The sequence below is a fragment of the Mesoplodon densirostris genome, chromosome 11, assembly GCF_025265405.1.
Source record: "Mesoplodon densirostris isolate mMesDen1 chromosome 11, mMesDen1 primary haplotype, whole genome shotgun sequence".
In the NCBI taxonomy this organism is placed as follows: Eukaryota; Metazoa; Chordata; class Mammalia; order Artiodactyla; family Ziphiidae; genus Mesoplodon; species Mesoplodon densirostris.
In genome coordinates, this window is record NC_082671.1 from 46,728,582 (window position 1) to 46,750,841 (window position 22,260).

At 50.9% G+C, this 22,260-nt stretch overlaps 1 protein-coding gene across 2 annotated transcripts; it reads left to right on the forward strand.

The window, feature by feature from the left end:
- Positions 1-2,092: 2,092 nt before the first annotated feature.
- CALCOCO1 (calcium binding and coiled-coil domain 1) lies at positions 2,093-17,734 on the forward strand. Of its 2 annotated transcripts, XM_060113480.1 has the most exons (15): positions 2,093-2,173; positions 4,371-4,550; positions 4,888-4,990; positions 5,939-6,129; positions 7,704-7,862; positions 8,250-8,398; positions 10,057-10,147; positions 12,294-12,449; positions 12,652-12,906; positions 13,368-13,493; positions 13,995-14,090; positions 14,462-14,570; positions 14,804-15,006; positions 15,603-15,709; positions 16,671-17,734. In XM_060113480.1, exons 2-15 carry the CDS (start codon positions 4,395-4,397, stop codon positions 16,846-16,848), a joined length of 2,079 nt encoding a protein of 692 aa, XP_059969463.1. In that variant the 5' UTR covers positions 2,093-2,173; positions 4,371-4,394; the 3' UTR covers positions 16,849-17,734. The 2 variants fall into 2 exon arrangements, with proteins under 2 accessions (XP_059969463.1, XP_059969464.1); XM_060113481.1 differs by lacking the exon at positions 12,652-12,906.
- The last annotated feature ends 4,526 nt before the right edge of the window (positions 17,735-22,260 follow it).

A 22,260-nucleotide genomic window follows, 5' to 3' on the forward strand; every position in this document is an offset into this window, starting at 1 on the left:
CAACATTTCAGGCAGTCATTATCAATAATCTGAGTTTGGGGAAAAAAAGTTGAGATTGATGTGCTGTTCTGATATGACTTTCTAGGCTCCAGTAAATTTTACACATTCCCACCGCTGCATCTTTGCTTCAGCCTGGCATAAGCTTATCCTTCCCAGACCCTGTCCTGTTAAACTATCCAATCCCTCCCTCAAATATCTATACTGTATACTCATTCTTTCAACAAAATTTATTGAATACCTAGCATAGTACCTGACACATCTATTTGCTGAATTAATCTGTTTAACATCACCTTGCACATAAATGTTCAGTGAACACCTGTCCCCTGAATAACAGCACTGTTCCTTAGAACAAAGGGTGTTAGTATTCCATAACAGGAGTTTCTGGGGTGGTAATATGGTGTACTGACTAGCTGTGCTTGAATCCTGATTCTACCACTTACTAGTTGGATGACCCCAGGTAACTCTCTTAATTGTCTGTGCCTCAATTTTCATCATATGTAAAATGGGGTTGATAATAAGGCCTACTATATAAGACTGTTGTATTAAATGGAAAAATCCTTAGCATAGTTTAAACACATGGTAAACACCCAGTAAATGGAAGTTGTTATTATTTTTAGCTCCAGCTGAGACTGAGTAGGGGGAGCGGATGCCCAAGCCTTTATTCTGGGTGGAAGACAAAAACCAAGAACAACTGAGACTTGGGTCCCTGAACAGGCCTCACTCTGAACCCACCCCCAGGACCTTGAGCCATCTCTGCAACCACCAGCTTGTTCCGTAACTCATAAATCCTGACTAATGACACAGACATGTCACCTTAATGTTTGTGAAGCCCAGTGACTTACTGTTAAGTGCTTGGAGATCTTCAGATAAAAGGCACCCAAGGGCAGGCACCAGCCACCCTATTCAGTCATAAAAGTAAAATACTACCCCAAAACTTGGAAAAGGCAGAGGCTCCGAAACAACGCAGCAGAGAATTAAAGCAGGCACCCAGGAAGATCAAATCAATCTTCAGACTGTAATCCCTAATACGGAGACAGAAAGAGAGATCATTTTGAATGCCTCAGACTACTTGTAGGGTCCAGAGCAGGTAGGGGGAGCAGGATACCCAAGTCTTTAATGTGACTGGGGGTGTGTGTGTGTGTGGGAGGAATATGAATCTTTCACCTCTTCTAAACAAAAGCACATGGATTGTTATCCTAATTAATTTAAACCAGTTAAGAAGCTTGGGCAAACTAGCCCCACAAGTGTCTTGTTTCTGAATTGTGATCCGTCCTGAATTATGCCAGGTTCCCTTTTCAACTTGATTCTTCTCACTTCAGCTTCCCCCCTCCTCTCCCCACACCACCACGTCAGACAATGGATCCTCCTCCTGGACCTAGAGGCCATTCCAGGGATGCCCAGGCCAGGACTGTGAGTACCGGCAGGCCCCTGGCAGTGAAACCTCCAAGTTGGAAAAAAACGGTCAGCGGTGCACACAACAGTTTTTACAGGGGCTGTCCCTGAGGTTGAAGCAAAGGAGAACCTGCTACCGCAGCTCTTATACAGTTTCCTATCCCCTAAATGGTACGTAGCTGTGATGTAGGGGCGAGAGCACTTGGAGTCGTGCAATCCTACCATCTCATAGCTTTGATACTTTAGACCGGTTCCGTAACCGTTCTGGGCTTTAGTTTTTTCATCTGTAAAGGGTGGATAACAAAACTGCCTACCTCGCAGGTTGGTGTTAAAAGTAAACTGGAGTCCATACCCAAACTCGTTCGGCCCTCTCTGAAGTATTACCGTGAGGGCGTTAGAGCCCTAACTCCTCCCCACCCCCCAACCACGCACGGTACCAACCAGCAGTCGCCACTCATCTAGCCTGCCCCCTCGCAAGGAATCTTGGGCCGTGAAGTCCTTTGCTGGCCACACCCTCATTTGCTGCCGCGGAAGTGAGAACTACGCCTCCCAGGATGCGGCGGTGACGCCGCTATTACGGCCGCCCTCTACTCCGCCCTCCTTGCGCACAGCCTCCTGGCACATGTAGTCCCAGATATGCTCAAGCTCACTGGCAAAAAACGCGCGGAGGAACCACAAACCCCAGAAGCCCTCGCGCCCACCCCTCTCCCTCCCCTTCTCGGAGCCGAGTGCTGTTTTTGTTGTTGGTGAAAGGTGAGGGGACAGCTGATCCGTCTGTGGGGTAAGAAACTTGGCCTAATTTGGGGGCGATCTTATGGGGGATCCCCCCACTTCCCAGTCTGTGAAAGGATAATCTAAGGGAACCGTAGAAGGGGGAAGCAGGAGCGTTTGGGTGTTAACACTTTCCGTACTGGAGAAGCCACCCCGCTGTTTCGAGAGTTCTTGGTCTCAAGGGGGCCCTGATCAGGGGCTGCCCCCTGACTGTTCTCGCCTCCCTCTCAGTCCTTCTCTATAAAGCTTGATAGACCTAAGGGAGTTGTGAGGGAGGCTTAAGTCTGCTCGTTCTCGGCCCGGCAAGACTTGACCCCACAAACCTTCCCTTACCCCTAATCCCCCAAACCGCCAGCTCCCGCGCCCCGCCACCAATCCAAAGGCCTTTACCACGCTGAATCCCTTGGCGGGGGGGAAGCTTCCAAGGTGTAGAGTGTCAAAGAACTCTAGAGCCCTACAGCGTGGGGGGGATGGGGACACCCCCCTCCCCGCCCCATGCAAACACCTGAATCTGGCTACACATATACACCTTAGTTGCCCAGAGCTCTCATTCAGGCCTGGGGGATATTTCCAGCTTTTTTGAATTTTGTTTGTGGGGAATAGTTGGGGTCCCCAGGACAATGTCTGTGAGGACAGTTCACCCCCTCTTAGAAAGCCAGAAGAATTGTATTTGGGAAAAAAACATGGACTAGTTTTAACTAGGGATTTTTCAGAGAGATGAAAATTCAGAGAAACTTCTTGTCGTCAATTCAGTCTCTATTTTGGAGGGAGAAGTAGCTCCTTTTGGTAGAGCTGACCCACCTTCCCTTCTTTACTGATTTTCTGTCCTCTTTTAAAGTCCCTACCCACCTGGCTTCAGCCTCGTGTGGGTTTGTGATGTTTGGGGGCGTGCACATGACTAGTGGCCATGGTTGATTGGACGTGCATTACTGTGACTGACACAGGACAAAGCTCAGTGGGCTGGAGATGAGATGGGCCATCTCACAGCCCTGGGCTTAGGAGTTCTCTTGACTGTTGTTATCTTTCCTCACCCTAGCCTCATATTTTCCATTGAACTCTCCCCACCTAACTTGGAACACTTCGTCTTAATCCCATCCTATAGCATGCCTCCAACTACCAATCCAAGCAGATGGAAGGGTTCAGGCACTTAGAATTGAGGCTAAGGGAAGCAGAGAAAATGGTGGGGGGGAATACTAGCGATGGATTAACGAACCGTCAAACCAGTAGGTTTCTATCCCTGCTCCTGGCAAGACCTGAGAGAAGAATATGAGGTTCTTTTTGAACCATTTCTCCTTCTCTCAACATTATGTGTACATTTCCCTTCCCAGGGCCCCTTACTTCCAGGCTGTCCCTACCCGGGGGTGGGGCTTTCCTGGCTCCAGGCCCCCACATTCCATCTCCCTGCAGCACCACGTTCCTGCTGAGTGTTTCACTCCACCCTTTGAAGCAGCCGCCTCCAGAATTCTTGACTTCCTGGAGGAATGAGTGAGGAACAGAACCTATCTTTCCTTTTATCGCCCCTTTCGCTTTGTCTCTTGGATGAGAGTGCGGGCTTTTTTTTTTTTTTTGCTCGTGGCGGAAGACAGCTGAGAGACGGGGAGAGAGGGTGAGAGTTCAGGGGCTTGAAGATTGGTCTCTTCGTACCCCCAGCCATATTCCAGCTCCAAAGACTCACTCGTTACTTTCAGAGAGAGTTGCTGTTTTCAGGTGTCCTAAGTCATTCCTGGGTATAGCTGGAGTGGGCAAGGAGGCCTGCTCAGAATGAAGGGGCCCCCCGCCTCAGTTGGATGTTGAATTCAAGAGCCAGAATATGTAGGGGATGGGGTGGGGAGATGGAGGCTGAAGAATTTGGAATGGTCAAGGCTATTAAGAGATGGAAAAGGAGGGACTACAGGAGGCCGAGCCTGGGAGACTGAGGCTTGGTCAGTGGGGCTGTGAAAAGGGAGCAGAAATTAGAGAGCTCTTACCTCTAGGGAGAGTCTGTGACTCAGAGGGTACAGTGTGAGCCGGGATGGGTACTGACCCAGAAGGCCAGACCTATGCCCTAGAGACTAAGATTGATACCTTTAAAGGGTCCTGTAACCCTCAGGGGCTGGAAACCAGATACGCCTCCGTCTCCAGGAGCAGGGGCTGTGGGTGGGGACAGAGTTGGGGGGCAGAGAGGCGGAGGGGGAGAGACTTCAGGATATTCAATCTTCGTTTCATAGGAGGGCAGCCATCTCAGGGCCAGAATGGAAGAATCATCGCTAAGCCGGGCACCATCCCGGGGTGGAGTCAACTTTCTGAATGTAGCCCGGACCTACGTCCCCAACACCAAGGTGGAGTGTCACTACACGCTCCCCCCAGGCACTGTGCCCAGCGCCAGCGACTGGATTGGCATCTTCAAGGTATCCCTGGACCCCCTTTTGGCTCAGGCTTACGGGCCATGGGTTGTCTGGAATAAGGGGAATGATTTGCTTTCTGAATTCTCAACCTCATGATGATAGAGAGGAAGGGAGAAAGATGTCACAGATGACAAGGCCATGTGTGTAAGCAAAGCCCATCTCCCCATCTTAGCCTTGCTCTCCCCTGACACACTAGCATCCCCCCACTTTCCCTGTCTCTCAGCATCCTTGCCACTGCAACACCATCCTACCCACCCCTGGTTCAATCCCTCAGCCTTTTCCACCTTCCGGAGCTGGTAGTTGCGTCACTATACCCCTCTTCCACCGTGGGCTTTGACAGGTGGAGGCTGCCTGTGTCCGGGATTACCACACGTTTGTGTGGTCTTCGGTGCCTGAAAGTGCAACTGATGGTTCCCCCATCCATGCCAGTGTCCAGTTCCAAGGTACAAGGGAAGAGGGAAAACCGGGAGGGAGGAGTCAAGGGGATGGAGGTTTGGAAGAGGGTAGTGGCCTCAGCAGATACAGAACCATGGGATTTTCAAAGAATCAGGGATTCAGACAAGAAAGGAACTGTAAAAGGGCCGCTAGTCCTGCCTCTTACCAAAAAAGGAGGAACTCTTCTTGTGGGACTAGGGGTTAGGGAAGAGGGAAAAGTGGCTTCATATATTAACAAGAAGATGGTCATTAGATTTTGAAAGACCCAGGTTCAAATCTCAGCTCTAATTACTTACAAGCTGTTTGACCTTGGGCAAATTACTTACCCTCTCTGTGTCTGTTATCTTAACAGTAAAAGGGGATGCCTGGCTTACAGGGACAATATGAACATTTTAAATGATACAGATAAAGCTGTTAGCAAAGTGCCTGGTACGTAATGGGTACTCAAAAAATGGTAACTAGCGGGCTTCCCTGGTGGCACAGTGGTTGAGAGTCCGCCTGCCGATGCAGGGGACACGGGTTCGTGCCCCGGTGCGGGAAGATCCCACATGCCGCGGAGCAGCTGGGCCCGTGAGCCATGGCCTCTGAGCCTGCGTGTCCGGAGCCTGTGCTCCACCACGGGAGAGGCCACAACAGTGAGAGGCCCGTGTACCGCAAAAAAAAAAAAAAAAAATGTAACTAGCATTGTTGTTGTTTTTGTTATTATTATTAAGGAGGGTAGGTTTGGGAAAGAGAGGAAAGAGAAGGCCAGGCAGAAAGGAGGGAGAAGAGTATCCCAGGGATCAGAAATAGCCTGTGGGAGGTGGAGAGGAGAGAAAACAGTCTATAGAACAGGTAACAAGGGGCTGGGGCCAAAGACAATGGATAATAAGACACATCAAGGGGAAGGGGAACCTGCTGAGCACTTGAGGGCCTGGGATCATATTGGGGTCCTGGGTCTGTACTTCTTCCCACAGCCAGCTACCTGCCCAAACCCGGAGCCCAGCTCTACCAGTTCCGGTATGTGAACCGCCAGGGCCGGGTGTGTGGGCAGAGCCCCCCTTTCCAGTTCCGAGAGCCACGGCCCATGGATGAACTGGTGACCCTGGAGGAGACTGACGGCGGCTCTGACATCCTGCTGGTTGTTCCCAAGGCAACTGTGCTGCAGGTGAGAGCAGAGCAACAGAGCTGCTCCTGGGCGAGGGCGCCGGAGGATAGCATTGCAAGGGGCCCCTTCCTGCTTCACCCTCCCCTCGCTGTAGCTTCAACTGCAGACCTCGCTGGGAGTTATACAAAGCCTTGCCTACAGGAAAGTCTCAATCTGACACAGACAGACACGAACACATAGGGTAGGAAAGCAAGCCACCCACAGGCCAAAGTCACTCAATATTTCCTAAGAATTTTTTGATCCTTCCTTCTCCAGGAGCCTTCCCTAGGCACTAGAGGAAGATGCAAAGGGTAGAGGGAGGCCACGCGGGGGAGGAACACTGCAAGGAAGGGGAGGATGAGACCCACTTCCAGGGCAAGTGAGGAGTGAGAGCAGATCAGTAGGGCCCCAGACCTGTGCCCCCACTACCCACATGTGGCTCTTAAGCACTTGAAATGTGAGTGGTCTAAAATTGAGGTGTTCTGTATGGATAAAATACACACCGGATTTGAAGACTTAGTATTTAAAAAAAGAATGTAGGGAACTCCCTGGCAGTGTACTGGTTAGGACTCCACACTCTCACTGCCAAGGACCTGGGTTCACACAAGCTGCGTGGCACAGCCAAAACACACACACACACAAACACACACAAAGAATGTAAAAGATCTCAGTAATTGTTTATGTTGATTACATATTGAATTGATAACATTTTGGATTGACTAGGTTAGATAAATGAATTCCATCTGCTTCTTACTAATTTTCTTAAGTGTCTACTAGAAAATTTTAAATTATTTATGTAGCTTGTATTATTTTTCTGTTGGACCAAATAGAGAAGAATTAGGGAGTGGAGGCAGATGTTAGCAAGAAAGACTTCCTGAAGGAAGGTGAAGGACAGGACTAGGTGGGGAGGAAGTACATTCCCCAGACAAGAGGACAGGCCTGAGGAAAGCTCAGCAGGTGGGAATGAGTAGTTTGTGATTTACACAAACTCCTGCCCTATGGAACCCTCTAAACATATGGAATCAATACAAGAATAGGAAGATGTTTATATCTTACATAAGTCAGAGGTGGGTGATCTCCTACCCGTGTTCTGTTTTTACATTCATTGTTCTCATTTAAACCTTAAAACAACCCAGGCTAAGGGATCACATTACATATGAAGAGAGAGACTCAGAGAAGTTAAGTAACTTGTTCAAAGTCACCTAGCTAGTAAAAATTGTACTGGAGATTTAAACCCACATCTGTCTGACTCCAGAACAGATAGGGTAAAATTAGGGGAACCATCCCCTTTGTCTGTGTGGATTGAGAAAGACTTCTGCCAGACAAGGGGTTCCTGCAATTGCTGGGCAAAGGAGGGACCAGGCCTCAGCGGGGAAAAGATAAGAGGGGTGGGCAGTTCAGCGTGCCGGGAGCTGGTGTGTCTGATGGGTGGTGGGCAGGGTTCAGTAGCACACCAGGCCTCCCCTGACTCGCCTCTTTATAGCCTGTACTGATGTAACTTCCCAGCCCTGACATGCATCTGCAGAGCAGTGGGGATGGGACCTTGGAATGGGCGCTTCACAGGCAGACTCCCCTTCTCATCCCGTCCCCTGTAGAACCAGCTGGATGAGAGCCAGCAAGAGAGGAATGACCTGATGCAGCTGAAGCTGCAGCTGGAGGGGCAGGTGACAGAGCTGAGGAGACGAGTACAGGAGCTCGAGACGGCTCTGGCATCCACCAGGCAGGAGCACGTGGCGCTGGAGGAGCAGTACAAGGTGGGAGCAGGGCTGCTGCGGGGAGGGGGCTGTCTGCTCACCTGGGGTCCAAAATCTGAACCCAGTGAAGACAGTAAAGGGGAGACATCAGTGGGCTGTTAAGATGGTGCTGGCATCTAAGATATAGGTTTAGGGGGTCACAAGTACTGTTAAACTGGATATGATGGGAGACACGTCCCAAATTTGTAGTGAGACTCAGTTCTCTGAACACAGGAGTGCTGAGTTAGGGTGGAGGTGGCCGTCTTCACCGGGAAGGTTTCTTCTTCAAGGAAGGTGACCGGGTAGAAGGGTGGATAGTCAAACTTAGGAATTCTCCTAAGCCTTTACTGCACTCTTTGAGAGATGAATCTCAGCTTCCCTCTTCTTCTTGGGGAACCTTAATTCCAGGGACTTTCCCGGTCCCACGGGGAGCTCACGGAAGAGAGGGATGTCCTGAGCCGGCAACAGGGAGACCACGTGGCCCACATCCTGGAGCTGGAAGATGACATCCAGACTATCAGTGAGAAGGTGCTGACAAAAGAGGTGGAGCTGGACAGGTGAGGAGACCCCTCTACCCCCATTACTTCCCTTTGCTTCCTATGACCCTCGAACCCCAGCCTCCCATGTCAGGTAGGCAAGACCTGCTCTCCATCTCACATGGTTTCTCTTTCTCTTCTCAACCTCACTCAGGGTATTCCAATTACTGGGTGTAATTTTTCTGCCAAGCTCGCTTCCATCTTACCTAACCTATTCTGTATTCCTCACCTTCGGAAATAATCATCATTACCATTTATTGTGCAGCAAAGGCAAAGCAGGAGCTAGGAGTGGAGGATTTGGAAGAAGAGAATGGATAGGACGGTCCAGGCAAGATAAGAGAGGATGGATTTCAGATTTTACCTCAGCAAAGCATAAGATTAGACTCTGTTCTCACTATTAGGAAATCCCAGAAATGTTATGGGATGTCTGCCCTGAAAAAAAGGTACAAATCATAGAATCTTAGCATTGGGAGGAATGTAAAGTATTTAAGAGGGTATGTGAGGGAAGATCCTACCTCAGAAGGCAGCCTCTTTCAATATCAGACAGCTGTCATTTTTGTATCTGTTGTGTTGTATTTACCCTCCTATAACTTTCATTCCTTGGTCCTGGTTTAGACCTCTGGAGCCACATAGAATAAATTTCTTTCTTCTGCCAGACAACTATTCTTTCTACCAAATGGCACGAATATTGACCACCTCCCATGCCTGTCCTTCAGATTTTCACCAGGAGAAACACTTCTTTCATCAAATGACATAATTAAGTTTCTTTCATTCAGTACTGGTAGATTCAGTATTTTTAGAAAAACTCTTTAAAGGAAAGAGGCATGCTATCAAGACCCAGAGTAAAAAGTGAGTTGATCACTAAGGCTTCTTCAGTCCAGGGTATGTTAGCCTTGCCCTAGGGAGATACTAAATGTCTAGGTTCTAAATCATGGAATAGAAAAATTGGGATCAAACCGAGCATCTGGAAAAGATCAGGGACTGTGTAGACCAGGGGTCAGCAAACTGTGACCCACATGCCAAATCTAGCCTGCCACGCACGTGGTTTTGTACAGCCCACAAGGTAAGAATGGTTTTGACAATTTTTAATGGTTGAAAAACAAAAGAAGAGTAATATTTTGTGACATGTGAAAATCATATGAAATTCAAATTCCAGTGTTCATAAATAAAGTTTTACTGGAACAGCCATACTCATTCATTTACATATTGTCCATGGCTGCTTCCACACTGCAGTGGCAGCGTTGAGAGGTTGCCACAAAAGTCCACATGGCCTGCAGAGCCTGAAATATTTACTGTCAGGCCCTTTACAAATAACATCTGCCGACTTCTAGATCAAAAGTTTATCATCAATAATGACTGCCCCTTGTCTAGAAAAGACTGAATTCTGGTCTCTTGATTCAGTGCAAACAACTGGGAAGCCATCAGCAGAACTTCCCTTAAAGTGATACATAAAGAGAAAAGAACAACTGTTTATTTCTATATTGTGCTCTAAAACTAGGAATCTTGGGTACTTGGGGCTTAGAACTGGATCATCTTGGTTTGGGGATTTGGGCATCCCAGAGAGAAGTGGAGGTCTGGGCTAGAGGAGCCCCAACAGAAGGGCTCAAGACAGAAGTCTGAGTCTTTGTTCCTTCTCTGGTGACCAGTCGGTCTTCTGACATTGCATCCACCACTCACAGGGTTAGAGACACGGTGAAGGCCCTGACTCGGGAACAAGAGAAGCTCCTTGGGCAGCTGAAGGAAGTGCAGGCAGACAAGGAGCAAAGCGAGGTAAGGGCTCAGAGTTGGTTTGCTTTCTCAATTATCCATCCAGTGCTTTACTATAAATTTACTTTTATAAATTCAAATGCATAACATTTACTTATAAAGCAATGAAAGCAATTAGATAATTTTGATGGATACCAGACTTGGAAATTGGAGGTTATGGATGACTGTTTTGTCAGCCTCAGCAGCTAATATGTTTCTGTATTGTGTCGTGGTTGTACAGTATTGAGAACACCTTGAGTCTCACGCACAAGCAGGTGCAAATGATAATTTTTAAGCTTCTACCTTGAGATCTCAGTTTGCTCTCCACGTCAATAGAAAATACAATTGAAACTTTATTCTGAGCTTTGCACAAAAATGAATTAACCTGGAAGCACATATCAGTGCTTGATGATCTCCAGTGTGCTAACTTGTGAGTTTGTGCATTATTTTTCAACATAATTTTTCATAATTTGGAAGAAGTTGAAATCAAATATTTCAGCTTCTAAATGGCTTCATCAGAACCCTAGGCTTCTATGGGAGATGGTCTGAAAACCATTTGTTCAGCAGTGAAGAGTAGGTAGAATTTGAGTGGACAGAGATGAGAGGGAGGCCTTTCTAGGAACAGAGAAACACATGAGGGGCTTCCCTGGTGGCTCAGTGGTTAAGAATCCGCCTGCCAATGCAGGGGACACAGGTTCGAGACCTGGTCCGGGAGGTTCCCATGTGCCGCGGAGCACCTCAGCCCGTGTGCCACAACTACTGAGCCTGCGCTCTAGAGCCCGCTAGCCACAACTACTGAGCCCTCGCGCCACAGCTACTGAAGCCCGAGCGCCTAGAGCCCGTGCTCTGTAACGAGAGAAGCCACCGCAAGGAGAAGCCTGCGCACCACAAGGAAGAGTAGCCCCCGCTCACTGCAAGTAGAGAAAGCTCACGCGCAGCAATGAAGACCCAATGCAGCCATAAATAAATAAATACATAAATAAAAAATAAATTCTAAAAAAAACCCAAAAAAACATGAGCAAAGGCTTAGAGTCCAGGACACTCAGAGCAGTTGAATGTGTGGGTAAAGAGTTTGAGGTAAGGCCTAGGTCAGATTGTAGAGGTTCTTGAGTTTAGTCTTTATTCTGTAAGCAGTGAGAGGCATTGATGATTTTCAAGTGGGGGACACATACTTAAAGAATGTTCTTAAAGAAGATTAATCTGGGAATTCTGGTCCAGTGCAGTCCAGTGGTTAGGACCCTGCACTTTCACTGCTGAGGGCCTGGGTTCACTCCCTGGTCAGGGAACTAAAATCCCACAAGCCACGTGGCGCGGCCAGGGGGAGAAAAGAAAAAAAGATTATTAATCTGATTGCCTTGTGGAAAATGAGCTAGTTGTGAGGTTATTCAGTAGTCCAAGCAAGAAATGACCAGAGGGGGCCTCCCTGGTGGCGCAAGTGGTTGAGAGTCCGCCTGCCGATGCAGGGGATACGGGTTCGTGCCCCGGTCTGGGAGGATCCCATATGCCGCGGAGCGGCTGGGCCCGTGAGCCATGGCCGCTGAGCCTGCGCGTCCGGAGCCCGCGCGTCCAGAGCCCGCGCGTCCGGAGCCTGTGCTACGCAACGGGGGAGGCCACAACAGTGAGAGGCCCGCATACCGCAAAAAAAAAAAAAAAAAAAAAAGAAATGACCAGAGCCTGAGCTAATGTGGTCGTGGTAACAGTAGAAAAAGAGAAAATGGCTGTGAACAAGATGGAGGATGGAGAAGCGTCCATCCTGTGGGCCACTAGGGAGAGAACAGAACCACGTGTGGCACTGAGGTATCCAGCCCAAGTGACTTGAGAAGTAGTGCCATGGACAAACAAGAGTGGCAAGTACGGGGGTGGAGTGGGAGGTAGATTATGCCGAGTGTGAGAGGCCTGCAGGACATCCAGATTGAGTTTTGATCGAAAAGGAAGAGCGGGGAAGCAGACATGGGGCAGGGGAAGACCCCAGGCTGTGCCACTGGAGATGGGTTGCTCAGGATTGAGACGCTTTTCACTGAGAACCCAGGAAGGGCTGGCCAGGGTTGAATGCCTGAGTTTGTGTTAAATCTGAGGAGTGGAACCTTGGCTTCTCTCATCACAGAGGCCCACCTCCATGGCCACCCCAAATATGTATCCCCTTTCCTTACCTGCTCTCTACTGCCCTCAGGCTGAGCTCCAGGTGGCACAGCAGGAGAACTGTCGCTTGAATTTGGAGCTGCAGGAGGCCAGGGGCCGGCAGGAGGAGCAGAGTGCTCAGGCCCAGCGACTGAAGGACAAGATGGCCCAGATGAAGGACACCCTCGGCCAGGCCCAGCAGCGGGTGGTGAGTGAAGCCCCTAGGCAACAGGGAGTGGAAAATGTTCCAGGGCTGGTTGTAGACAAGTAGGGGAGAAAGACATGGCTCAAGATTAAACAACCCAGTCCTGAGTCCTGATGTGGTGGGGGAGTGGAGGGAGCCTAGTTACCTTCCGGGCTCACAAATGACTCACTGGGAGCCCTGATTCCATCTCCTCCTTTCTCCTGAGGCTGAGCTGGAGCCCCTGAAGGAGCAGCTTCGAGGGGCCCAGGAGCTTGCAGCCTCAAGCCAGCAGAAAGCCGCCCTTCTGGGGGAGGAGCTGGCCAGCGCAGCGGGAGCCAGGGACCGCACCATAGCCGAGCTGCACCGCAGCCGCCTGGAAGTGGCTAGAGTCAACGGCAGGCTGGCTGAGCTCAGTCTGCACTTGAAGGAGGAAAAAAGCCAGTGGAGCAAGGAGCGGGCGGGGCTGCTGCAGAGTGTGGAGGTAGAGGGATGGGGGGACCTACATGCCCCTGGCTACTACTGCCCGCACCCTCTGTGTGGTCAGATCCCCTGGGAGGAGAGAGACGGGGGTGAGAACCTTAGAGGACTTATGGGTGGGCAGAAGCTGTGAGGGAGGTACAGTCGCTGTCCAGGTGTGGCCCCTCCCTGAGCAGAGTGTCTAGATCCTGATCTCTGTAGCAGCTGTCTTGGTTACCATGTTGATTCAGAAACATTTACCGTCCTAGGCACCGGCCCTGCCGTGATACCCATCCCTGATTAGCAAGGTGCCATGCTGTCAGGGACCTTCCTTCATTCGGGGGTACAGGGGATGAGGAAGGCAAGAAGGGGAAATCACTCCAAAATACTCAGTTAAATAAAGAAGAGACACAGTGAGGAATGGTGCTGTTGCCAGTGGCATCCCATTTCCTTTACGCTCCCGTTTTCCTTTTCGGCGTCTCCCAGGCCGAGAAGGACAAGATCCTAAAGCTGAGTGCAGAGATACTTCGACTGGAAAAGGCAGTACAGGAGGAGAAGACCCAGAACCAAGTGTTCAAGACTGAACTGGCCCAGGAAAAGGACTCTAGCCTGGTGAGGCGCCCGGCCACCTGAGAGGCCTGGGCCCGGGCCTTCTGAGGCATCAGTGCTGCTTCCCTCTGTCTTGGCTGTGGGCTCAGAAGTTCTAGGCACTCACTTCTCTGTTGGGCAGCATCCCACTTGCATGCCCCCCAGCCCTCGTTGGTTTGAAGCATGCCATGTCCCTTTCTGCTCTCGGCACACATTCTGGGCCCGGTAGGGATGACTTAGGAGAATTCTAGAGTGCCCCCTGCTATGACCAAGCCCTCTGCACCCCAGCCCAGAGGCAGTCATCCAGGTCCCCACTTGGGAGACAGAGACTAGGACTCAGCTGAGGCTCCTGCGGCCAAGACAAGGGACTCGTGGAAGAAGAGTGTCGGGGCCTCCTGTGTGTCAGGGCAAGAGAGGAGCGAAGGCACGGAGAGTCGTGGTTCTAGATTGTTGCGTCCAGGTCAGAGCCCAGGTTCTGGGAGGTACCTTCTAGGCTCCAGATTCCTTCTGACCCTTTCTGCTCAGGTGCAGTTGTCAGAGAGTAGGCGGGAGCTGGTGGAGCTGCGGTCGGCCCTGCGCGTGCTCCAGAAGGAAAAGGAGCAGCTCCAGGAGGAGAAGCAGGTGAGAATCCATAATCCAGCCCCCTGGAGGCCCCAGCGGAGGACTTGAGGGCTGGAAACTTTGTATCTTCTTGTCACCTCTTGGCTTAGAAACTGGCATCTGTGAAGAGGGCCCCCGAGGCTAAAAATGGGACCATGGCTCCTCTTATTAGCTGCCTTGGCAGGACAGGGGAGGGTTGCTGGGGGAGGAAGGGGTGAAAGAGGGCTGGGGGCTGTGGGGGGAGGATCTGCCTTAAACTGCCCCCCCACCTTCGGCAAAAGCGTCTAATCCTGAGGTGCTCAGAGTTCATCCTGGACGCAAGGGAAGGCCGTGCAGGGCTGCACGGTTCGCATCTTCCCAGCCTCTCACACGTCTTTCCTCCCCACCTCCAGGAACTGCTAGAGTACATGAGAAAGCTGGAGGCCCGCCTGGAGAAGGTGGCAGACGAGAAGTGGAATGAGGACCCTGCCACAGAGGATGAGGAGGCCACTACAGGGCTGCGTCTGTACACCCCCAGTCTTGGGACACCTCTTCCCTGCTCTCCCTCCCTGTGTTGGGAAAGCTCCACGTGACCCCTCTGGGAGCTGCCTCTGCCCTCTGTGTTTTGCCCTTTTCCTTCCCAGACCCTGGCCCCTGATTAGCTTAACTGTATCCCTCATCCAGAGAAGCCAGAGCTGATCCGACCCTCTAACAATGCTTCCTTCTTTCTTCTCCGCCCACTCCCTCACCTGCAGGCTGCCCAGCGGCTCTGACAGACTCAGAGGATGAGTCTCCAGAAGACATGAGGCTCCCGCCCTATGGTCTGTGTGAGCGTGGAGACCTGGGCTCCTCCCCTGCCACAGGGCCACGAGAGGCTTCTCCCCTAGTTGTCATCAGCCAGCCGGCTCCCATCGCTCCCCACCTCTCAGGACCAGCTGAGGACAGTAGCTCTGACTCTGTGAGCACAGAGGGGAGATGGGGCAGGGGCAGGGCTAAGAGGTAGGACCAACCCCAAGTGGCCCAGCCTCTAGAGCAGGGAGTCTTAGCCATACAGGGCTCTCTTTTCTCTTGGGGGAGAGCAGGCAGGCACAGGCTCTCTTCAGGGCCACCAAGTGGACACCAGTCTGACCCAGTAGCCTTAATGCTGCCAGCCGCTCGTCCCCACACCCGTTCTCTTCCTGTGCACCAGCCCTCATCAAAACACTTCTCCTGGGCTTCCCTGGTGGCACAGTGGTTGAGAGTCCGCCTGCCGATGCAGGGGACACTGGTTCGTGCCCCAGTCCGGGAAGATCCCACATGCCGCGGAGTGGCTGGGCCCATGAGCCATGGCCGCTGAGCCTGCGCGTCCGGAGCCTGTGCTCCGCAACGGGAGAGGCCACAACAGTGAGAGGCCCGCATACCACAAAAAAAAAAAAAACCCACTTCTCCTGCTCCACTCTTACTACAACTCTCTGTTAACAGTCCCGGCCTAGACTTCCCTTACCTGTCCCAGTGTGCTGCTCCCCTGTCTGGGGACACTACCCCCAAACTCAACCCTATCCCTTTGGTGCCCAGGAGGCTGAAGATGAGAAATCAGTCCTGATGGCAGCTGTGCAGAGTGGTGGTGAGGAGGCCAACCTGCTGCTTCCGGAACTGGGCAATGCCTTCTATGACATGGCCGGGTGAGTGCCAAAGGGGGAAGACAGGAGGGAGGTGGGAGGATGCCCGTGGATAGGGCATCCAGGTGAACAGTCCTCATGCCCTTCCCCCAACCTCCCTCTTCTTGGCCCCAACCAAGAAAAGGAGATACAGTTGTATTGACACAGAAAATGACCCACCACTCCAAATCACTGGTGCCTATCAGTGCACGTGCGCACTCAGAGGCCCTGCCTTTAACTGGCTTCTGTGTTGTTCTAGCAGCACCATTTTCCGTGGAGCTCAGATTGCCCAGCATCCCCTCTCTCCTGCCCCTACCCCTTCCCCAACCACCAGGCAAGTACCTAGGCTCTGTCAGGAATTGAAGAGTGGTGACCAAGGCCCCTTGAGACAGGAACAGAAAGAAGACTGGGGTCCAGCATCCATCTGGTCACCCCTTAGATGCTATCCCTCTTCCCTGACTTCCCTGGGGGACCCTTTGGGTGGGGAATTCAAGTATCAGATTGCCCCTCTACCTTCCCTTTTCTTCCACAGTTCCAGAGGGGGAGGCGGGGGGGAAGAGAGATCTTACCATCCCGCCCCCGCTTTGCCTGGATGTGAGATGGGCTCAGGGCAGGGAGCGGGTGATGCTGTCATCCTTCCAGGCTGGAGCAGGAAGATGAAGGACGATGTCAGACTCGTTTTCAGCCTCATTAGGCAGCAGACGGAGATGGAGGCAGGAGAGCAGGAGGTTGGGGGATGGGCTCTGTACTAGAGAAACCAGCAGGGACTAAAGAAAAGAGGGCATGGGGAGCTGGGAAACGAAGGCTTCCAGTATTGCGGGGAGAAGGATACTATGAGAGGCTAGCAGAGAGAACTGCCAGGTTGCTGCGTTAGGAACAGGGTCATCTGGGAGCCCACATGTGTGGGTCCCTCTCCCTGAGGTCCAAAAGCTAAGAAGGCAGTGGAGCACACTGACCTTCTCCTTTCGCCTCTGTCTCTCTTTAGTGGCTTTGCGGTGGGTCCCTTGTCAGAGGCCAGCACTGGGGGCCCTACCACCCCCCCATGGAAGGAGTGTCCTATTTGTAAGGAGAGCTTCCCAGCCGAGAGCGATAAGGACGCCCTGGAGGACCACGTGGATGGACACTTCTTTTTCAGCACCCAGGACCCCTTCACCTTTGAATGACCCCACCCCTGCACCCCCAGTACACACACAAATACACACTTACACACATGCACACACTCATGCATAGACGTACACTTAGGTTTCATGCCTCTTTTCCAACACACTCGGCTCCATGATATTCTGTTGCCTGAGACCCGCTCCTGTGTGATTTCATCCCAAGCTCTCCAACTTCATCCTCTCCTACCTGGCTCTTCTGTCCCGGAAGGGGTTCCTTCTTGGAAGCAGTGGCTGAATTTACTCCCTGAAAGTGGTTTTGGAGGAACCCGGATGGAGGAGGCCTTCTCCAGGGGGAATCAAATCACCCCCTCCTGGCCCTGCTTGCTTCTGTCACTCCCACCAGCCACTACACCACCACCACATGCACACACACACACTCACACACTCACACTCTCTGATGCCCCGAAGCCAATTCCTGGGGCACCCCACCCTCTCTTGTTTGGGGTCTGCGTTTGTTTACCTGAGTTTTCCCTGGGGCCTGGATTGACATCATGACCTCTTTAGGTCTCTACGAGTTCTGAACTTCCCTGGTTCCTCCTTCTTTTGCCCCACTGCCTTCCATACCCCAGCCCAGCCTTTTCTATACCATTAGATACTAAGTTTGGATGTTTCTTTTGTATTTTTGAGGTTTTCTGTACTCTTATCTCCTGTCCCTCCCTACCACCACCCCCCAGGGTCCTCACATGGAAAGAAATGATGCGTTTGTGCCTTCTGTGAGGGATGGGAGAACAAATGGTCCCAGGTGTCCCCACTTGCCAGCCCTCCCTCCCTCCCCAGGTGCCCCCTCAGCAATAAGAGCTTCCCCCCCCATATCCCTCTCCCTACCTGTAGCTGGACAAATATATTTATATGATATGTATAACTATTCTAATAAAATGTGTTCTTATCATGAGGTGTGGCTGGGTCAGAGAAGGTCAAGACCTCTGGCTGTTAGACCTTAGTGGAGGGAAGAGGGAGGGAGGGAGGAAGAGACCCCCCCCACCCCCACCGCTGCCTTGGGGAGGAGGCTGTCGGTATTTTCCCATCTTGCCCCCCACCCCGGTGTGCTGGCCACCAGTGGGAAGAGAGGAGGGAGGAACCTTTGTCTCAGGTGGGGTCTGGCTTGGGGCACACTGCAGTGTGGGAGGGAGCAAACTGAAGGAGAGGGAAGGGTTTAGTCCCAGGGGTGGGGCAGTGAGGGACCTTGGATGGGCCAAGGTGAGTGCCTTGGGAGTGGGGGGAGGTTTCCACCACTGAGACCTTCACTCTCCAAAGCAGCCTTCACTGTACTTTGAGCCAAAGGACAGACATTACTCCTATGAAGAGGGCACACCTTTGAGTATCCGCTTCGTAAGAAATGTCCTAAACCTCCTACCTCTAGAGATTATTTGAATTCCTCCCAGCCCTGCCTCTCTCCCTCTGTTGCCATCCTCACAGACCCATATGTACACGCAGACTCCACAATCACAAAAACACATTCATCCACTCTAGCCAGCTTCACAGACGAGGCAGACACACACACACACAGCATCACAAAGCATGCATTAAGGACCCACGTGCTCACTGAGACTCTCAGCAATGCCGGGCATTAACCGTGCCTACAGCCCCCTGGCTTCCATCCCAATAGCTCCCTTATCAGCCACCCCCATTCTCTGCAGGGCCTGTGGGTGGGCCACCCCCACCGTCCCCTCTCTCCATCCACCTGAAACCCTCCTGCCCACCCCCCTTCCAGCCCCACCTGGGTGACATCTTACATCCTTCCTTCTTCCCTCACGTTGCTGTCTCCTAGCAACCCCATCTCGTTCCCTGAATCCCTTCCAAGGAAATTAGAGATAATGGATCTCTCCTCTCTCCATCTCAACTCCTCTTTATTGATCCTACTTTAATGAAAGTTAATTATAACAATGATTTAATTAATAGAATCCCTCTCTTCCTTTATTGCTTCCCGTATTAAGACTATTAATAAATACGAGCCGGGCTGACAGAGGCATCCATCACCGGCCTGGGATGCCCCCCATCCCTCCTTTTTCCCTCCCCCTTATCCCCTCCCTCTCTTGGCCTGTAAACTTGCCGGGGTAGCGGGGGTTAATCAGAGAGAAATTATGAGCCAACATCCCCAGCAGGAGGTGCATTTAATGAAATCGTGTGTGATTTATGTCTGGGGGAGGTTGGGGAGGGAAGAATCTGGAACCCAGACATCCTACTTCTAGAAGGGTGCCCCCGCTAGTGCAGAAGAGGAGGAAGGGCGACAGAAAGAGGGACCCAGGGCCTTTACTGCCATCCCACATCCCCTGCAAAGCTGCACACACACCGGCAGGAGCCACACGGGTAGCTGCACAAGGCCATTGACACAGACACTGCCAGACTAAAAAGCACTTACGACGACTGCAGCGTAAGTTTTGTTCTTTCCCACCTCCAAAACTGCATGGGTCATTTTCACCTCTTTCCTTTCCCCCAGCCCAGTTCTGCCTCACTTTCCCAAACCTGTTCCACACTCCCCTCCTCCACGAAGTCCCCCAGTCCCTCACTGGACCCCTTAACCTGGGTATCTAGAGTTTCCAATCCCTCCTTTCTGCCCTTCGTATGTCTTCAGGTGTGCAGTTGGCACCTCAGACTAGGAGTTCCCCAGAAATGTAGAGCCATTTCTCTGTCACTTACGATTTGTCTACCCCAGGGTCCAGTGCATGGCCCCAACACGGGGAGTTCAGGGGAGAGTAACTGACTGCATGGGCAGGGAGGGAAGACAGCTGGGTTCCAATTGGAGTCCTTTCTCCTACTCACCATGCGGTATTTGGCAACTCAGCCTTCCTACTGTATCCCTCCTGTAAGGGATCGTCTCTCTCCCTCTGCTTCCCAGTATTCTTGCAGAAAGTGATGGACCTGAATGGGCTCAGACCAGGTAGCAGCAGATAGGAACTCAGGTGTCAGTATTCGGTGAGAGATGAATGAATCCAAACATCACTCCCCACTTACAGAACCACAATGGCTGCCTATTACCTACAGGAATGTGATGTGCAGATCGTTCAGTGTGCCCGTCGGGGTCTTCACCAACTTGCCTTTCCATTTCCCATCCTACCCTAAGGAACCCTGGAGTCTAGTTTTACACAACCACTCCATAGAAATAGGCACTGCTCTTGCATGCCTCTGAACACATGCTTTCGCCTCAGCTCAAAAGATAGCTCCTCCGTGAAGCCTTTCGTGATTTCCTCCATTATCCTCTGTGATACTACACATAGCACTTTGTAAAAACTCACTGTATCGGCCTTCCCTGGTGGCGCAGTGGTTGAGAGTCCACCTGCCGATGCAGGGGACATGGACTCGTGCCCCGGTCCGGGAAGATCCCACATGCCGCGGAGCGGCTGGGCCCATGAGCCATGGCCGCTGAGCCTGCGCGTCCGGAGCCTGTGCTCCGCAACGGGAGAGGCCACAGCAGTGAGAGGCCCGCGTACCGCAAAAAAAAAAAAAAAAAAAAACTCACTATATCATGTTCACAAGTTTTTCTTCTCTCTCGACTATAAGCAGCTTGAGGGAAGGTTCTATGTTTGTACATATCTTGTCCCTGAAGTCCAGTACAGAAACTGGCACATAGGGCCAGTCCTCCAAAAATAATTTTTTTAGTTATTTTAATAAAATACTCCATACATACAAAAGAAGATATATATGTCCATATACAAGGGATAAAGAATAATAAAGTGCACATTATTGGACTTACTAACCAGCTTTAAAAACATTACCAGTACCTTTGAAGTGCCCTGTGTGGCCTGAAAGAACAAGATGTGATGTCAGTTGGGATACAGAGATTCCATGCAAGCAACTATACTGCAATGAAAACTAATTTTAAAAAAGAAAAAGAATGAGCAAAATACTCTACATTTTAAAAAATTAAAAAATAAAATCTTTACAGGAAAAAAAGATTTCATGCATTCATTCAAAAAAACTTTATGGAATGTTCTTTATGGGTCAGTTGCTGGGACTAGAGATGGAACAGTCAAAAACCCTGCCCTCAAAGAGCTCACAGTCAACATAAACCAACAAATAGAAGAAAACAAGGTAAGCGCTACTTTAGAGACACGCACGGTATGCTGTGGGACCACAGAGAACAGGTACTTAATTAACCAAGACTCGGAAGACAAAGCTTCCCTTGGGTGATGATATGGGGGCTGAGTCTTAAACAGTGTGTACTGGGAGCCCAGAGTGTACAGGCAGTCGGGACAAGACGGCAAAGACCTAAGTCACTCAGAAATCTCAACACTCAGGGCTGCCAAGTGAGGATCAGACACGATGTGGGAAGTGAAGCTGGAATGACGGATAACAGACCTTTACTCATACATTTCCTCAACAAATACTCACTGAATGCCCACTATGTGCCAGGTGCTGTCCTAGGCACTGGGAATCTGCATGAACAGATAGGAATGCCTGCCCTCAAGGAGCTTACACTCTATTGCCGGATCATGAAAGCCCAAAGAAACCAGTTAGGAACCCACTGTAATAACCCAGGCCAGGACAGTGAGCACTGAACTAGGGAATTCTCTGGCAGTCCAATGGTTAGGACTTGGCACTTTCCCTGGCCCGGGTTCAATCCCTGGTCAGAGAACTAAGATCCTGCAAACCGCATGGCAAGCCCCCCCCCCAAAAAACAGTGAGCACTGAACTTAAGTAGTGTCAAGAGGAAAAGAAGCAGAATTCTTCAGGATGCAGAATTAATGGGACTTGATAATCAGATTTGGGAATTGAACAGAAGGAGTCCTGTTGATCCCAGGTTTCTGGTTTCAGTGACCAGATAACCAGTGATGCCGTTCACCAAATTAATAATACAAATGGAGAAATCATACACTGAGGGAAAAGATGATTCGTGCCGTTTTGTCTTGTTGAATTCCCAATGGCTTTGGGATCGTTCAAAGGAGAGAACTCCAGTAGACAATTGGATAGATATTTAAGTCCGGAGCTCAGGAGGGTTTAGAGCTGGAGATAGAGACTTAAGATCCTTGTAAATAAAGGTGATACAAGTGAAGGTAGATTACCCAGGTCTCCCTGCATGTAGAGTAAGAGGTAAGAGGACCAAGGGCAGCACCCAGGAGACCATCAACATGGAAGGGAAGGATGGAGAGTGCTGAGTTACGGAGAAGATAGAAGGATCGATCAGAGAGATAGGAAGCAACTGGGGACAGATGAGTCAAGGAGAAAGCCCAGCAGCGGCAGGTGTAGCAGAGAAGCCAGGGAAAGTTTCCCTGGAAACGGCTGGTTTAGCAGCCAGGAGGTCACTGGCAGCTCAGCAAGAGGCGCTTAAGGAGAGTGTTGCAGGTGGAAGTTATTGTGCAGCTGGATTTCACAGAGCCTGCAATAGATACCCTGCAATAGATAAGCAATTCTTCTGACCCGTGGGATTTGGGAATATGTCTCCATACTCATAGAAGAACAAGGACTCCTATGTCAAGG